Genomic DNA, 19,101 nt, shown 5'->3' with positions numbered 1-19,101 from the left:
TTCCTGGAGTTTTTGTATAGGTAATCAATATGTGCCATGTTATAATTCAGTGAATAGGTTTTTGAGGCTATGATGTTAGAATTTTAATTATAATTTAAGTCATTGGTGATTTCAGTTGTTGGCAGTTTAAAAAAAAAAAAAAAAAAAAAAATGTGAAAACTCGTAGGTGCTGAGCTTGTTTCTAAGTCGTGGTTTTTCTGCCTTCAACAGCTCAATGTGTAGTACATCCGCTTCGAGTGAAATGGCGCAGTGATGATGTACGTAGACCTCTAGTCATGAGAGAAAGGACTGCCACTGGGCGAACAAAAATGGACATTCCATCACATATTTTGTAGACATCAATTCCTTGTATATATATATATATATATATTGACTCGTGCATAAAGGTGGGCCACTTATTGAGATTGAGGTACAACCTCATCCGTATGCACCCTCACAGCTATGAATAAGCTACGTCATTTTGAGGTTCATAGAGTTCCAAAGGGTCAGAAGTTGTGTGAGGTTTGGAGAGAAATGGCCACCCCTACTTGTATATAGATATTAGTTGGTTATAGTTTAGATATAGTAATGCCTTTAGACATTATTTATTATTAATTTTAATCAAAATAATTTCTTTCTTCGTGTTGATAGCTTAATGTGTATATTATTTCTGTTATTGTTTAAGCCTTTGAAGTATTTGTGCAATCTTTCTCTGTGTGCAATTGTCCAGTTTCGTTTTTAACTAAAATGAAGGCTCCTTTTTTTAAAAAAAATAAGAATATATATGTGAAAATAAATTTCAATGTATTAGATGTTATGTGTTACCTCTTCTCTAGGATTAGTATTTTTCTTTTGAGAATTAATAACTTTTTTTTCTAGAGTTAATATTTTTCTTCTCAAGCTTTTATTATTTTTATTACTTTTATATGCATTTTTATTGTGTATATTTTCTAACGTAGTTTTTTTCTTTTTTTTACCCTTTTACTGAATGACTATTTTGTACTACCGTATGTATTAATTGTTTACTGATTGACTGATCATTATTTAATTAATTATAATTATATTTTGGGCGGGACGATAGCTTGTTTCTAGTCTTATGGTATTTAATTAAATTGGACTTGACAAAACATCTGTTGACAATTCAGAAAATTATTTTTATAAATGTAGTATAATGCCACAAACTACTACAAATATTTTTTAATTGTATTTGTTTCTTGTGCATTGTGTTAAGTATAGTGTTCAGAATACTTTGCAGGAAATGTGTTACGTGACAGTCAAGTGAAATTAATTAGGAAACCTTAATTTTCTACAGACAAATTGACTGAAGGAGTCGTAGAATTGATAGAACTTAATTCTAGGGTTAAGTGGATCAACAGTTAAGTGGATAATAGTGTAACTTAAACAATGAAATGCCGTGTTCTTCACTTTCTCGTACGAAACGTCTACTGTTAAAAAAATTCACTTCTAGAAGGATCAGTGCGCTTTACGCACATCGTACGAGGCACATCCAGAAAATAAGTGTATTAGATTTTTGTAGGTTTCAAAAAATTTATTATAACCAAACATGGTTACATCAGTACATATGTGAACTATTTCCCCCGTAGTCGCCAACCCTCTCGATGCACTTAGTGAGACCAGGAATAATTTTTGTATGCCTTCATGAAAGAAGTCTACCGCCGCTTCTTTTGCCCAATTCTTCACCTTCACCTGCACTTCTTCGTAAGTTGAAACTTTTTTCCATCCAAGTGCATCTTCAGGGGGGTGAACAGATGATAATCTGAAGGCGGAGCAACCCAAGTTTCATCCCCTGTCACAATAGAGTGCAGAAAATCATCACCTTCAAGTTCATCCCGCTCCAAAAACTCTTTGGAGGTTGCATCTGTCGACTGTTTTGGGACCCACCGTGCACACAGTTTATGAAATCTGAGTGTTTGTGTGATTGTTTCATGCAGCAGAGATCTGGAGATTTGTGGGAACATGACCGAAAAGTTCATCCAAAGTGAATCTGCGGTCGCCACGAACAGCTCCTTAATTTTTTCAAGAAGCGAATCAGTCAAAATCGACGGTCTTCCACTCCTTTGCTCATTGCGCAGATCAGTATGATCGTTTTTAAATTCCCGACACCATTTAAACACATTCGTACGATTTATAACGCCTTCGCCATAAATTGACTTGTTCTCATTAAAAAAACTTCAGACGAAGATTTTCCCTTCACAACGAGATAACGGATAACGCTGCGAATCTCCCATTTGGCGGCAGGTTTTATCGACATCTTTCACGGAAGATGTTACTGTGGCCACAGTTGTGGTCGTACTGACACGTGGTTGGGCTCGCTGGAAAGGGTAGAAGCCAAGCTATACGACAGTGTAGCCAACATATCAATAACAAATTTTCTCTGTCCGCGAGGGCCCTAGTACACTTTATTTTGTTGACGTGCCTCGCAGTTTAAGGGGCTGAGGGCAAGACGGCGTTAGCTGCACTTAGAGTGGCCTGATTTGTCATGTCGCGTCGCCCTCCCACCTAAGTAAAATATAGAACAAATTTTGTTAGGAGCCTTTGGTAGTTCAACATATACTAACATCCTTGTGTACTTCATGCGATTGAATAAATAGTTAAGTAACTAACTATTGCTCTTCAATGAAAATTCGACATTTGAATTCTGAAAACTGTATTAAAGAGTAAGATTATGGTTGAATATTGTAGTATTTATATACTCCATATAAGTTCCACAGAATGTTGAGTTGATTTTAACGTCCCGTTGAGCATCGAGGCTATATGAAACGTGAACCTACTGATTAACGTGGAATCCGAACCACATGAGCTCCCGGCGGGAATCGAACCCGAGTCTCCCACGCCAAAGGCGTGTACTCGAACCGCTTAGCCACGAAGGAGCACGAGTTCCACAGAAATCTTTGAAATATAATAAAGTAGACTTAATATTTCATGCACGTTTAATTTTATTTGAACTGAGTGATTATACAGGCAGAGAGTTGCTCTTATAACGCCTGTTCACATAAAAGTAAAAACACAGATGGAATATCAAAAAGTCTAATGTATTTAGTTATGGTATTTATTTATAACAAAATTCTCCGAGACAGACGTAGTTTAAAGCAAAGGAACCGTTGATCATTGAAGCTTTGGACGAATTTCACTTGATTGTGTGTAATACATGGAATGCGGTATTGTATTAATGAAATTTGTGACATTCTGAATGGTATATGGCTACGGGTGTTTATTATTATTACTATTATTATTGTAAACCCACGAGGCGAATATGTGAATGGCATCTTTACTTAAGAAAGCGTTTAGTAACTTTATTTTATTATTATTATTATTTTAATAATAAAAGGTTCGATAATGTCTTTTACTGTCTGTTACTGTTAAAATTATGCTTAGTAGAAATAAGACATTGGGGTTCTATAGGGAAACAATTGTTTTATTAGTAATTTTATTTTTTCAAATTTATTTTAGTAACGTTATTTAAGACATGTTATTCTGACTTATGACCAAGAAAACGGAGTTTTACTAACGAAGAAAGAATAACTCTGTTACTGTTTAATCGATTATAAGCCAGCCAACCCCCCCCCCCCCCCCTTGTTTGTTCGAGAAACTCGCCTCCTTTAGAAACAATATCGTTACCACAACCAGGAAAGTAGACGACTTGTTTTGTTGGCGCAATGCAAAAAATCCAACAAGTATCGCCAGAAGTTAGTTTTTGGCATTGTATAAACTCAGTGTTGCAAAGTCAGTAGATTTTCATCTAATCGTAGTGGGTTTGAGTTTTTACCAAAAAATAAACGCAGATTTTACATTGTTCATATTTGGATTTAGCAAATATTTTAAGTATTCACAGCAAGTTAAATGAATAAGTAATGATGACTGTGAATCATTTGATAGTGATAACTGACTAAGCCATTAAATAGCATGAAATTTATCCAATTAAATAGCATGTGTATGCTTCATTAATAAACTTCAGTATTATTTATTTTCGTTTTTAATTTCTGGGAGTTAGCTTTTACAATCAGTGTCGGCTTATAATCAAAGAAGCACAATACTTACATTGGTCTATGTATTACAAAGTTGCTTTGAAAATGAGGTATATGGGATGGTATGTCTTTAAACAATATTTTAAAATGAGACTAATGCGTGAAGTAGCATGTATACATTTATGTATTTTATATTTTTACTTGTAATTCATGACGCAAATTCTCCAGTCGGATTATTATGTCCAAATACATTTCTCAATATTGATTTCGATCACATAGAAACAAGCTATTGTTCAAATCGTTTGAAGTGTTTTTTTCAATTATGTTCATATATGTGTTGTTAAATATTTACTTTTGTTTTTATTTCATGCATTCAGAAGGTTTCAGAGATAATCATAAAGCACTTAACATTATTAAAAGAGAGAGAAAATATATTTATGTACATTTCTTCTTGTTTGTTATTCAGCTTCTGTTTACATACAACTTGTGTGTATGTATTGATCATGTGATCGTTTCTGATTAAGTGAGAAGAGAAACGAACGGATTTAATTTTGATATTGCGTGCTTCACACACCGTTTACATCTTGTTACCCATTTTACAAATTTTTTATTTTACATGTAGCTAGTCAAAAAGTGTGACTGACCGTAAATTATGTTTTGACTTTATAAGGAATTACAATCATAAAACTTAAGATTTTGACAGTTGTTAAGGACAGAGGTAAATTACTTTTCTAACGGCTGTATGCACAAACAACTTTTAAATTAAGCGAGCTAGAAGTATTTTAAACCATATAGCAATGTGGTTACATTTGCACCATTGGCTGTCTTCTTTTTCATTTATGTTGGTACTTCGATTGCGCGGGAGTCAAGTTCGCAACCGTTTCTTGGCTTCTATAAGCTGAAATTCCTATATTCTAATCGTTAACTGTTTTCGTCTGTACTGTAAAGAAAATGAGCCCGATTAACATAAGTTGAAAAGATGAGGACTAAGGATGCAAATACCCGTTAGCATTTATCAATAATTATTTGAAGCCAATTACATTAGGATCAAACTCCTTAAGAACGGGGCTGGCTCTACTGTGTGCGCAACACTTGCATTTGCACGGGGCGTCAAAATCTGTCATAACTATATTATTTGAAATAAATATTTCTTGTTGGAAATAGATTTCATGATGATGGTAGTTAAATTTACTAAGCTGACCTTCTGTTTGAAATACTACATTTATAAATTACGTTTAGGTCACATTAGATTAAAGTCACATGGACAGTGCTACGGCAAATAGTCAAATAAATCCCAGCATGAATTTCTTGATTATCGTCAAATACAAGAACTGAATTCTCGAACAGTAGTAAACACCTGTTCCATTTAATTAGTTACCACAGTTTTGGCATGAAAACTAATCTTGTCTTTGTCACAAACAATCCCTTATCATTGAAGGTGGGAACAAATGTTCTTTTTTTCTTTTTTTAATTAATTAACAGAGGTAAAAGGAAAATCAAGAAATAAAGATAAAAGAGCTAGTTGCACTGGAATTACAAACTGATATATTGAGATTGAAGCTCGATATTACATTCTATATATAAAAAATATTACCATCTTTCCTCTGCAGGTGTATTTGCTTTGTCTTTCGCTAACATAAAGATTATTATTTAAAAAGAAAAAAACAGACAAAACGAGATTGTATTTGTAGTGTTTAGGTCTTTCTGAGTACGACTGCTCTTTCCCTCCCGTTTATGATAGAATAGCATACTTAAAATCGTTTATTTTTTTAAGATTTGTTCTTTCTGGAGAAAGGGGGCGCCAAATTGCGTAGGACCGGCCCTGCTTAAGAGTAAAATACAAAGCAAACTTCTGAATTAAGACTGAGAAAGAAGACCCAATAGTTTTGCAATACCCAAACCTTTAATTTCGTTTATTAAATAAGGTGTAGTGATACATAAGTGGTACAGCTAGAAATGACGTCAATACTTACAGTAATTGATGAAGAGCGTAATAATTCCATTAATAAATGAAGATCTATTTGTTTGTTTCGAATTTAATATCTCTTAGGGTGTATGTAACAAAATGACATCTTACGTCCAGCAGTGTCTTAAGTATGAAGAGTTCGTTCCTTCTAAAAACTATTATATACTTTACTGTCTAAAGTTCAAGAAATCTCTTACTAATGCTAACAGTAACATATTTAGGTCAGCCGTTTTTCAAGGTACAAAGGCTGGATACATTGTTATGATTCGTACCTGGCTTTATGCACTGAAGAACACATGTTACATTCCTTTAATGAATTGCCTCCCCTCTCTATCACCTTCTGCCACGCGTATGAAAGGCGTCGTACACCGTCAGCGCGTCAATCTTAGTCGTAGTGCTATATAGCACGGATGATGGCTTTTCTTGTATCGTAGTGCTTCCTGCGAAGTAGTTACTTCATTTTGACGAATAGATAGTTACCAAGTCCCTGAAATCATTATTGTGCACTGCGCCCATGTGCTACTTCAACTTTGATCCACTCACCGAAACATATTCCACTTTCCTTCTCTACAGCATTACTGCTTTCGACTGAATAACTCACACTCATTATCCTCGCCACAATTTATCGCCTCACATTCCCTTATCAGCTACAGGATTCTTGTAGTGCCAAGACACAGCGCTTAAACGTGAGAACAGTATTGCCATTACTTTTTATCCAATCTATGTATATTTGAAAGTTTAACATTTACTTCTTGTAACAACTTTCGCCAGGAGATGCATCTTTTAGCCTTATTTGTTCTGTAGCTAGACAGAGTGTTAGTCCATTTCACACTATTATTCGTAATTTAAAAACAAAGTAAAAAAAAAAAAAAAAAAAGTGATTCGCACATTTTCACTCGATCCGATTTGTAACTGTATTCACCGACAAAATGGATATAAATAAATTAATAATGAGAACACTGTAGCAGAAGAGAAATAACGACTATGTGGGAACATTTCTTTCCTTCCATTTTACCATGTGCAAATGGTTCAAATAGGTGTAACCACAGTATGATTAATTTGTGCATTTCGTATTGCACATAGTACAAGTAAGCTTCCACTTAATATTTGGAGCAGTGTATACCACTGCTGAAGCAAAACTGCTTCTCGATCACGGACAAACTTTTGGGAAAACTGGCAATCCGCAACCCGTTTTCTAAGAGAATCCAAACATGTTTAATGTGGTTCTAATCAGGAATTCGCGCTGCCCATCCCATAATGCCGAATTCCTCAGTTCCAACTATGTCAATTTCCTTTTCAACTTGTGGATAAGCGTTTCCCTTCGTGTACACCAACTCTGTTCAAAAGCGTTTCCTCTCATGACTAAACGATAGATGTTACCCTTTTCGGTGCGAAAGACTCGAGTAATGAGTTCCGTGTTAGAGCTGCTCATCTGGTACGAATCCCACATTATACGGTAGTTGTCACATAGTGACAGTGCTTTAAAAAAAATCCAGTCAGCTAATATCACTTTAGAAAAGCAAAATATTATTTTGCACAATTATGTTGTAACTCTCAGTTATTGTCCCACTCCCCTGTGGTGAAATAGGTGGAGTAGTGTACGTGACCTGCCAACGCTTCTCATAACTGTCGTGTTCGAAGACGTTGGTTGGCCTGAATTTGATCTCAGGTTCTTCTCAGATAAGAATACATTTGGGTCCACTGTAGATTAAAGCGGAACGCATTAGACATAATCTTCCTCTCTTTCTCCCGTGATGTACCTTGGTCTGTACTAGTGTTTCTAGCAGGTATACTCCCACCGCGTTCCAAATAAGTTAGATTACGATTATATGCTACTTGTATAGGCACGTCTTTCAGCAAATAGTATGATAGTGCAGCTCCTTTACATTATAATTCCCTCCTTCTCTTACAGACAAAATATTCTGGAATAAAGCCGGTCTGTACACGAGCTTTGTCAAAAGGATGCAGACGCCTATACACGCACATCGTCGCTCGTATGTGCTGAATGATTTGTGGTAAGCCCCTGGCTCTATAAGTGGATAGCAAGGCAGGGCTTAAGTATGAGTCCTTAGAGAACACGAGTCCAATAAGGTAAACGAGCTCCATTGATGATAGTGAGTCTCCACCCTAGTGAGTTTCTGGTTGTAAAATTGCCATCTCTATTCTGTTGTGGTTCTTCTCCAATGCCTGAAGAACAGTCCCCATGACTGAAATGTTCTTGTATATTTCCGTCTTGTCGAAAGTCTAAATAAGCTACTGGTCGGAATATACATGATTTCCACCCGTAATTCATCGTCTTCCAGTCACTCGATCTCGTCAGTATGAGCATGCTAGATCAAAGTTGCCCTATTTCACCGTCCATAAGTGTTTCAGCATCAGTATAATTTGTAACATACTATCATGATTTTCTTCCACCATCATCGTTTGTGACGTTGTTCTGTTTTCTGTTGTTTGGTATTATATCAGTGCCTGCTCTTTATAAGAAAATTTCACAAGTTAAATTCGGTCGAGTGGACGAACCACGAAATCATTTATGACCGTCAGTACACTTAATTTAAATCATTTTCAACTCGTTTAGTTTAAATGTCGTTTGTGCAGACGGCTGTAAGCACACGAAAGAATACGGAAAGTGTGTAGAAAGTGGCTTTGAGTGTCATTGAGAAAGATATTTAAATAATAAATGTGGAACGGCTGCGGGGGGAGAGTGGGCTGTTTTATGTATGTGTTGAACCCAAATATGAATATTTATCGTGCTTTTTTTATCTAGATAGAACGGATATTCAATTTTTGAGAGGTTAAATGACTTAAGTAGGAACGGTTACATTGCACTTTGCCAGTCTGATGACAAAAGCTGCATGTTGTTTCATAAGACATAAGAACACTGATTACTTTAGCATACCATTTAGATTTATTTCTTCATACACAGTTCATATATATATATTTTTTTTCAACCATACTACTAATCCGTTTAGTATGTTTATTACTACTACAATTCAACGGGAATTTTAAAATTTATTAGTGATACTGAGCGAAAAATGTTTGTGGAGTTTAAGTGCATAAGCAGTTTCAAAATAATAAATTCACTCTTCCGTACTTATTTGTATTAACACCCGCTCTTCTCCCTGCATCTGTCTTTTTGTTTCACTCGTTCATGACACGTATAGTTACTTCAGGGTTCAGACTTTGGAATATGTAAAACAAATTTTCATGTTTTCAGTATTTGAATATGCTGTTTTTCTATATTAATGTACTCTTTCTCTCAGGCTAAAATGTTCGATGCTAGAAGGTCATACATTAGACGAAGTTATAATTCAATTATTTTATATTCCACATTTATTGTTTTCTTTGTTAGGGAAGTTTAGATTGTTCTGTCTGATGGCATTGAAATTTTTCTCACAAAACAACAAAGTTTGAAGTCGACAACTCTGAAATCAAAGAAACTATTAACATAATGTATTTAAGTATGTCAGCTAAGTCTAGGCGTAAGTTTTTCCCATTAGTATTAACTCATTCTTTGTGTTATAATGGTATAGTTGTGTCTGTGAATTCTTCCTGTTTGCCAGATGGATGGGATATATTTGATTCTAAGAAACTCTAATGCATAATAATACGATATTTGGTTTATTACTGAGGAGGAAAAGGCCAAAATACAACAAATACATATGTTGTGTAACATTATAATCATTATGATATCTGAATGATGCCACAATTTATTGTTATTAACTCGTATTAGTATACTAGTAATGTACTTCCGTTTAAACTTGTTTTGCATAATAGTTTTGACATACAAATCAACATATTTCATAAATTTAATAAAGTGCTGTTGATACAGATTGTCTTTAACGGTCAAATACCAGAAATACGTGTTGACTTTATAATTTAGTGAATTAATTTTAATACAAAAGTTTATTTCTCGAGAACATGTTCGAAGGAGTAAATTTGCTACTGATTGTGATGATACTATTTTTATGAGAAAGTACTTAGTGTTGGTTGCTTTTTATTCTTTCTTTAACAACCTGTAATTATTGTACTTTATTTGACAAGAAAGCTTCTATCCACTTGACAAGGAAGAGATTGTTAAAAGTAATTAAAAAAAAAAATAGTTGTTCTTATTTTTTGTTCAAAATGGCGTGCTTTTTACACGAAGTTAAGCTGGCTTATTTTTATTTTTTAACGTTATTTTCTGTATACTATTTTATTAATTATAAGCGACTAGTAATATACATCGATATCTCTGCGAGATTCTATGTACACTCTCCAGCTGAAAGTGAATACCTATCCTACAACTTACCTTCCATTATTAATTTAAAGAATTGAATTGAAGGCGAATCGAATGTGATGAATATTGTTTTCAGAAAGAGCTCTTGGTTTTGAAAAACAGCAAGAGAACCCGCGAAGAGGGAAGGGTCCGCGGATCTTTTAAGTTAACTCTCCTGAAAATCCAGTTCTAGGTATTTTTGAATGAAAATGGAGTTGTTGTTTATTTTTCACAGTGGAAAATGTCCTTGAATGAAAGTATGGCGACGTAACTTGAAGTTCTAGCCTTCTAACCTCAATCTTAGATCTCGTCGCTGTCTTTTCATTTCTGGTAAATTTGCTGCGTCTCTGCTTTATGAAAAAAATCGAGCCCTACTAACATTTAAGAAATACGGCGAAGGATTTTCCCCTATTTTTTTCTTTGCTTCCGTTCTTCTCTCGGTTTTCTCTTATTTCTCCTCTCGCTTTTTGTGTGACTAATGAGCATTCGCACAAGAATTCTGGAGGGTACCCGAGGACCGGAACACCCATGGAATCGGAGCCTCTGGTTTTCAGTAACTTAAAAAGAATTATCATTTTTAAAAAGTGGTGGTTGGGGGGCGGGGTCGTATTTATTTTATAGGTTTCAGTCACTTATTCTCTGAATTTTTTCAACAGGTTAATTCAGTCGGTGAAAACTTCTTGCTCTTTAGGTGCAAGAGCTCTAAAATTGAAAAATTGAACAACTGGCCTCTTAATACACTGGTTGTTTTTACGGGGAAGATTCTTGGAGAAATTTCGTGAAAATATTGGAGATTTTATTTATCTAAGTGAAACACGAATCACGTAAAAGCGTCACTTGGGCGCTAGTTCCTTATTGCTTGAAAATACTTTTACAAATAACATGTAATATCTATGCAAAATTAAAGGGAAAATTAGTAATTGTGCGTAAACGACAATATAACTATTTTATACACTGAAAATCCGGCCCAATTTTATTTTTACGTTAACGGTTGTGTGTAGACGATTTTGAACTTCCGATATAATCGTTAAAGATGGATTGCACATTGGTGCTCACACTGTCACTATTAGAAAATAGTATTAAAAATGTATCGGATACTGTCTTTATATAAAATTGAAAGAAATACGATCCGTCACGTTAAAGAAATTGCCTCAAATTGCTTCATCTTGTTACGAAATTATGAACATATTGATGTGTAGGATAGATATTAACTTTTTTTCAGCGACTGTTCAACTACTATTATGAAGTCTGGAACCAATAAGAGAACAGATAAATACTATGTTAAATGGTGCATATGTCTCCCCGCAATTCTCGATACTTCCTTAAATATTCGATCATGTTCGTTTGAACTGCCGATTCCACGTGAAGATCTCATACTGTTTTGCGAAAAAGACGAAATTTTTCATTATACAAATGCCGCCATCTCCCTATTCGCTTTCTTTCACAAAGAATTATTTTCTTGACGTGGCCGTCTTTTCTCAGGGATACAGCTCACTCGTAATAGAATAGACAACAAATCAAATGGTTTCAGACTTCTTTGTTCATATACTTTGCTAAATAGTTGTTAAATAACTAGTTTAGTTCTCGCTTTTCATGATAGAAGTAGACTGCTTAAGGTACAGTCATGGGCAGAACTGGTAATCCACACCCTATATGATCTTTGTGAATAAGTTTCGAACGAATAGACCAATCAGAATGCATAAAGTTTCGTGTTCTTTTCTTATTCAGACAATTAACTAATTTATGATGCCCATATTTCATCCGGTGTCTTCTGTGGATTTTTTCTGGACTTCATCTTGTTACGACAGATGAGCACAAATTTTCCGAAATGTTACATTCTTTTCTTTAATACGTAAAATCCAACATCAGAAACAGTTGAAACATGTTAAGTATTTGTTCAGCTTTCACTATCAGAATGCGCTTTTGGTGTTTGCTGTTTTCGGGTTATCTAAACACACCATTAAGGAAGCGAACATTATTTGTAAAACGTCGTCGTATATCGTAAGACTGGCCTATGAATAGTCACGTCTTCTTGTTCACCTCAACCATAGGTTGATGGGCAACATGGAAATTTTAAAACTTTTCTCCTCCTGGGGAGAGCTGTTTTATATCTCGATAAGGTCTCTTCTTCATAACTGCATCTAGATATTCTATCCTTGGTCTTCCTCTTCCAGGTTTTCCTTCTGCCTTTCCCACTATCAGCAAGGTGATCCAATTGGAGTGCCGAATAAGATGGCCAAGCATTCTGTTTCTTCTTTTTTCTATTATCTTCACGATCTGTCGTCCTTTATTAGCTTCCTTTAGTACCTCATTATTTTTCTTCCTTTCGGTCCATGATATGTGCAGCATTCTGCGCCAACACCACATTTCAAAATGCTTCCAGCTTGGATATTTCAGCTTTTCTCAACGTCCACGTCTCTGATTCGTAAAGCGCCAGGCTCCATACCACGTAAAGCGACCAAATTTTGTAAGCACATTGATCTTCAGCAAATTTTATTATGTACGAAGCCGTTTTCTCAATTTTAGACTCAGAGGGGTGGAGGGTCAAAAGTTATGTATAGTAAACCTTTATTTCTGTGAGGTAGGCAACCCAGTCGTTCTTCCTGTCGTCCAGGTTGCACGCCTTTCAGGGAGTAATACGAATTTCTTCCTCGTTGTTACATACTTCACACTTTTCATTACTTTCAAAGATTGTGCATATACACTATTCCTTCTATGCGAAGAGCACGCGCTTCTGCTAGTAATTCCTAAGAACTAAATGGCCTAAATTAAATGCGAATGAAGACAGTCTTGATAAACAATAAGATTATATCAAACATTTACGCGTATTAGATAACAAAGCCTCAAAGTTTCACAAAATATTGGATCGTATCTTTCATATACTACCGAAGTTTCTTCAATGGTTTTTATCTCATGTGCAAAGAAGTGGAAGATGGTAATCAAGTATTTGTTCATATGATAGTACCCTGAGGAAAAGAAAGAAAAGAGAAAAAAGCAGTGCTATTAAATTATTATCTACGTTATCTCGAAGTGTCTAATGCATACCAATCTCTATTTTATACTACAAGTTGAGTCATCATGCCAAGAATTTTACACATCGCTGAAGTCGATACTTACTGACAGTGAAATGCACAGAAGTCAAGCATACTCTGTAATGGGGAGGGGGGAGGTAGGTGTTTCAGAATTTTTGGTGTTGGATTTTAGGTATTTATAAAACAAGAAAAAAAGATAATATGGCAGAAAATTCGTACTTGGTTGCCACAAGGAGCCCCTCCCCCCGAAAACAAATCACCACAGAAGATTTAGCGGATTAAATATAGACATCATAAGTTGGTTCGAATAGAAAAAAAAAACGCAATTATAAAGATACAGTAGTTTCATTTTACAATTAGAATGTAGTTCTGTGTACTATACAGAAAATAATATTCCCTCTGCGTAAAAGAAAGCTGAATCTGAATTGATCGACCGATTTCAAAGTTGTTCAGAAGGGAAATGTACGGTGTGTTTTACCATTTTTGTTGGAGACTGTACAAATCCTTAGTTAACGAACCTGTTCGTTTCGTGATATTAGTTGTACTTACTAGTAGGTTTCTGGACTATCACAAAAAAGGCCTGTTATAATTTTTGTGTTATTTTATATATGTTTGTGTAGACGTTTAAGAAATAAGTCAATTGAAATAGCAACCAACTGCAGTCAGTGTATTTCAACCGTGATGACTGAACAGACACGTGAGTAGCAGAGAAACTAAGTTTTCTCATCTCAGTATTTTTCATTTCTTTATTTGTTTTGATAAAACCAAATTTTGTGCAAGTATTTGTAATACTATATTGTGATTCATTTGTAGAGTAACGATATGACCAGTTAAGGAACACTGTGACGTAAAAGATAGAACACTTCGTCGGGCAACAAAATTCAGCTTGTACTGAATAAACCGATGAGATCTTAATGTAGACTGACTGATTTCATTCTAATAAATAGGCTAGGTGAGAAGGTACGAATGTATAATTTGTGTAATTATGCACTGAACAAGAGTAACTTTGGTAGTTACGCGGAATCATTGTACAGTTTGATATTCTCGCATTAATTGATAGATTAAAAATGCACTTCTGCTAAGAGTATTTCACTTTTATTTTATTCTTCTTAATAAAATAACTATGTTACTACAAGTTGTAATTAGATGCGCTCCATTTCTTTGTCCTGTGCCTTTTCGTTGATATGTATGTATTTTTCTGTTTTTCACAGCACAAAGCACTTCGATCTTTTTCCTTGGCGCTGCAATGGTTCATAGATAGAGCGTTTATCTCTGATGCCTGAGGTCCCTTGTTTGATGCTACCTCGTGCCAATTGGGCTTTATGGTGGAGAAACACTGTGCGTGGATTTTCTAGGGGTTTCCCCGTTTTCTCTCATTTTGTTCATTCCACATCTCCTTTAGCCCACACGGCATATGCGTGGGACGTAAAACTGAAAGATTTCGTTTCTGATTTATCTCTTTTTCGTTGTATGTTTTCTGAAGACAATTCCGACGCAGTATATGTATGCTTCAACCAAATTGTCTTCCTGTTTTTTTTTTTATTGCTTCTAATCTTTTTTTTTTCCTGTTTTCCTGAATATTTTATCTTCTATTTTCTCGATCCATTTCACTTTGGGAATATTTATGCAACATCGCGATTCACAACTGTACAAAATTACACTCCATACAAATCTCTTACCTGGCTTGGTGGAAGAACGTTCACCTCTCGTGCACGTGGTCCCTGGTTCGATCCCAGCTCGCTCCAAGTGAACTTCATGGTGAACAAATACCATGTGCGTGGATTTTCTCGGAGTTCTCCCACTGTTCCATTAGTTCATCCACTCTGATCATCACAGTTTCAGCCTACATGGTATATGCGTGGGACATAAAACTGAAAAATTTCATTTTACAAATCTCTTCCTCATATGCACAGGTAGGCTTTTTGCCTCGTGTAATCTTTTTACTTTTGTTTAGTACATATTGATAAAAGTCGTGATAATCAAGATGTTTAAAATTGTATTGAACTACGAACATTATCCAACGCACCCCTCAAGCAGTATTTAGACTTAAAACTTTCTTAATGGTTCTAACTTAATGGTCTGACCCATCTCTTTCTTCATTGCACAGCCATGATTAAAGTATGTTCTCGTTGAATAAATTATATACATTCAGCACAAGTCTGGGCTGATGACTTGGTCCTGTAATCAAATTATTATAGGCAAGATAATATAGTGGGGAATACTCTATACTGTGGAGGTTTGTCTTCGCTCTCACCAGCTGCCCACTTCAATCGTAGGTCCAGTCTGTCATAACCTTGGTGTTGCAAAGCACAAAACCTCAAACTTAACTTTTTACAGAAACTTCTAGTTGCTGCATGGTTCTAATTAATATTAATTATTCATTTTAATGAGTATTTTGCGTCATGGCCCCTGCTATTAGAGTACTTTTTACAGATTCTGTGTTGAAACAACGTTATTGACATGGTTTGGAATTAAAAACCAAGTCTTCTGCTATTTTAATAAGTTCTGAGTGTTTTTCAATAGATTATATACTAAAATTATTAACCAATTTCTCATGGGAAGTTAATGTTAGCAAGTGGTATCTGATATTCCTCTAAATAAGAGTTTATAAATCTTAACAGTGAAATCATAACACACTGTCATCAAAAGCTATTTCTCCTTCATCCTTAAAAGTAGGACATTTCAGTACATTTTTCGAATGCTCAGAGCTAGGTTCTCAGAAAGGTAGAAATTGTCCAGGAAGTGTTGGACATCTAGTCAGTCTATGACTTCTCACATTTTGTTAGTTGATTCATCATTATACAGACCTTTTTTTTAATTCATTGCATTCTTTTTTAAAAACACTTTCTTTATTAGTATTTCTGTAGTGGACCATCAATTTGTATATTTTATACTTGCATCCAAAGCAAGTGAAGCGTTTAGCATTTGTCGTGCGCGCTAGGAACTAAGTCCGATGTCTGTGCAGGCTGGTCTGGTGTTGGTGTATTTAGCTTCTTTAACAATCCTCTTTGTTCATTCAGATATCACAACACATCATAAAGAGAACAGATATTTAAAATAATTTATTCAGTATCAAGAATGAAGTAGAAAATGTGGAAGCCTTGGCTTTTCTAAGTACATGTATGTATCATTGGAGTTTACACGAGATAAGATGTTAGGATATGTTTCAGCAGAATTAATAAGTTGAGATTTCGCATCCTCGACGAAAAAACATTCCATTGTGTGGTTCGTAATTCAAACTACTGCTCATAAACATTACGTATGACCTGGTTTAGACAGTACCTGTATCATTCGTCCAACCCGAGTTGTTGTAAAATGTTTTTCAGTAACATGCGTTCGTACTGCACATAAAGAAGTGCACAAAAGCATTTCTCTTTTTACTGAAGACGATACAGTGATTATGGAGGCTGTTGAACATGTGGATGCAACTAGGAACTGTGATCAAAAGAGTAGGGCTGATCATCCTCTAAATACTGCAATAATGCCTGTTTCCATTATTGAATTCGTGATAGCGGCAATATACACTGAGATTCTGGAGCCGTGTGCGGATGCAATTCAAGATATATTCAGGATTTTTCCTCGTTCAGGTTAATAGTGGAATGGTATCACAAAAATCAGTCGCGGTTGATTCGTTTCCACGTTCCTTTCTCTTTCGTTATCTAGAGATTCTCCTTAGATACCAAAAGGTCATACATATATATTTTTTAAAAAATCGGGAATCATACCACTACAGACTTTGCCTTCCCTGCGAAAAATCCTGCGGACATCCATGCTTGCAGCCGATGTTTGTTGGCAGGGATAGTTATGACAGCAGTTTGTTAGTGTGAAGCAATAGATATCGGACTTCGTTCGTGGCACTCACTTTAGTTACCTCAGTCAGGCATATCAACTCAGGTTTGTGTAGGATACGAGAATTGAAAGACTGTGTAATAATTGCAGTAAGATACTGACAAAATAAATAATTTTCAGCAGTTTGAAAATACTGTAGGGAAGAGCGTTTTTGGCACATCCCTTTTAGTTTAGTGGTTCACAGTCTGAATTTGAAATGTTACGATGGTTGATTTATTGACAAATGTCTTCAAAAAGAAATAATAATTCTTTTACTGACAGTATATCATATTTTCTATATGTACATTGTTTTTTAAAAAAATATTTTTGAACGTAATTTTAAATGCGAAAATATGGGTCTGCTTAAAAGATGATTAACGCTAAAAATGATATACTTGTCTTGGAATCTAATAATCGCAGTGCTACTTCGTTTGCCAGATAAAACAAATACGTAGGGTTTATTTGTCTGTTGTAAACATCAGGTTGAAGACTGCATTTGGTCCACGAATCTGACAGCTAGCCGTAGACGTAATTTTTTAAAAGTATTGTAGCTATTGTATTATTTTGATTTATTTTTAATGCTTTTATCCGTATTTTTTACATAATAATAATGTTCTACATTTTTTTCTGGTACAAAACTTTTCTTTGCTTTTTTTTTAGTCGTTACTTATTTTTTCTTTAAAATCACAGGAATGATTGAATTTACTGTGTGATTTTATAGTTTCTTTGTAAACAACCTTATTTACAATTATAACGATATTTGAGCGAAATTGTAAGGATTGTCGTTTTGTAACAAAAATGGGAGTAAATTTTCGTTGGAGGTTTGCGCAGAGAATATTTTCTAATGCTGAATTTACAATCGGCATAAAGGCTTAATGTAATTGAAATGGAAGTATTGTATTGTGAATGGTGTAGACGCTACGTAATCACAAGCTTCACTTCTTCGCTGGAACCAGTGTCACCATTTTTTTGCATGAACATTCCACTAAGACAAGTAGTCAAAAGATAGTATAGTCATATATAAATTTATAGAGATTAAACCATGTAGGATACCTATTGTTAGAGTAAGAAAAGACTTCTCCTCTATATGAGTTTTTAATATTCCCCATTGTGAACAAATTTAAAGCGCTTTGCCATTGCCCGAGCGTTAAAAGAAAGAGATTTATTGTACAAAAACAAAAGAAAAGAGAAAATTGTTAAAAGGGCATTTTGTTCAATGTAGTTGAGAATAATAAATGGAATTTAAAGAAATTATAAATATATATATATATATATTATATATAAGTTATTTTAGAGTAAATTATGTATATTTGTTTTTAGAATTAAGTTTATTATTATTTATATAAATATATAAATATTAATTATTGTAAATTGTGTGTATATTTACTGTTACTTGTATAAAAAAATTGAGTGTTTTAGTTTATCTAGTAGCAAGTGAAGAAATTTCCTGTAGTACTTGTAGAAAGAGAGATATTTAATTGTGTATATTCATAAATGTATTTTAGCCACATAGAAGTAATTATTGTGGCGCGTGTTAAAATATATAATTGAATGACGTAAATACTTCTGTAAATGATGGATAAAAAGTCGGCTGAAACGAGTGTGAGTGAGTGAAGGACATTGTTACTGTTCTCTGAGGTATCCAATATATAAGCTACATAGTAACAGGTATGGAGCGTTTTCTACTTTCAAAAAAAAAAAAAAAAGAGAGAGAGAGAGAGTATTGATGTTACTTTGTGCAAGCGGACACAATGGTAGCAAGAACTGTCAGGTTCAAAAAAAAAAAAATCGTTTTTCTATCTGAACTGAACTGACTTCTGTGTTCATCTGGGTTCATATTTTTCACTTCATAAATGCATTGAACGCGTATGTTATAAACAAAAAAAAAAAAAAAAAAAAAAAAAAATGCCATGTGGAATGTTGTATGGTAATGTTTTTCAGTTTATTAATAAAGTGGCTCCAGAAAAATCAGATGTTTTATCTTAAATCCCTCCCATGCTGTGACATCTGGTTTCAGTATCAAGGCTGTATAACACGGGCGTGGAAGTCTAT

The 19,101-nt window shown here is 34.6% G+C and overlaps 1 protein-coding gene across 2 annotated transcripts in view; it reads left to right on the top strand.

Moving 5' to 3' along the window:
- Window positions 1-18,854, top strand: part of LRR (capping protein regulator and myosin 1 linker 1 leucine rich repeat protein) — a 109,880-nt gene extending 91,026 nt beyond the window's left edge. For both annotated transcript variants that reach the window (XM_081745064.1, XM_081745065.1), the window contains one exon: window positions 211-18,854. In XM_081745064.1, coding sequence (XP_081601190.1) covers window positions 211-253 — 43 coding nt within the window. In that variant the 3' untranslated portion in view covers window positions 254-18,854. The remainder of the gene's footprint in view (window positions 1-210) is intronic.
- Window positions 18,855-19,101: the final 247 nt, after the last annotated feature.

Source organism: Thermobia domestica, chromosome 18 (genome assembly GCF_964235325.1).
Source record: "Thermobia domestica chromosome 18, izTheDome1.hap1.1, whole genome shotgun sequence".
NCBI classification, from domain to species: Eukaryota; Metazoa; Arthropoda; class Insecta; order Zygentoma; family Lepismatidae; genus Thermobia; species Thermobia domestica.
This window is presented reverse-complemented; position numbering and strand designations above follow the sequence as displayed.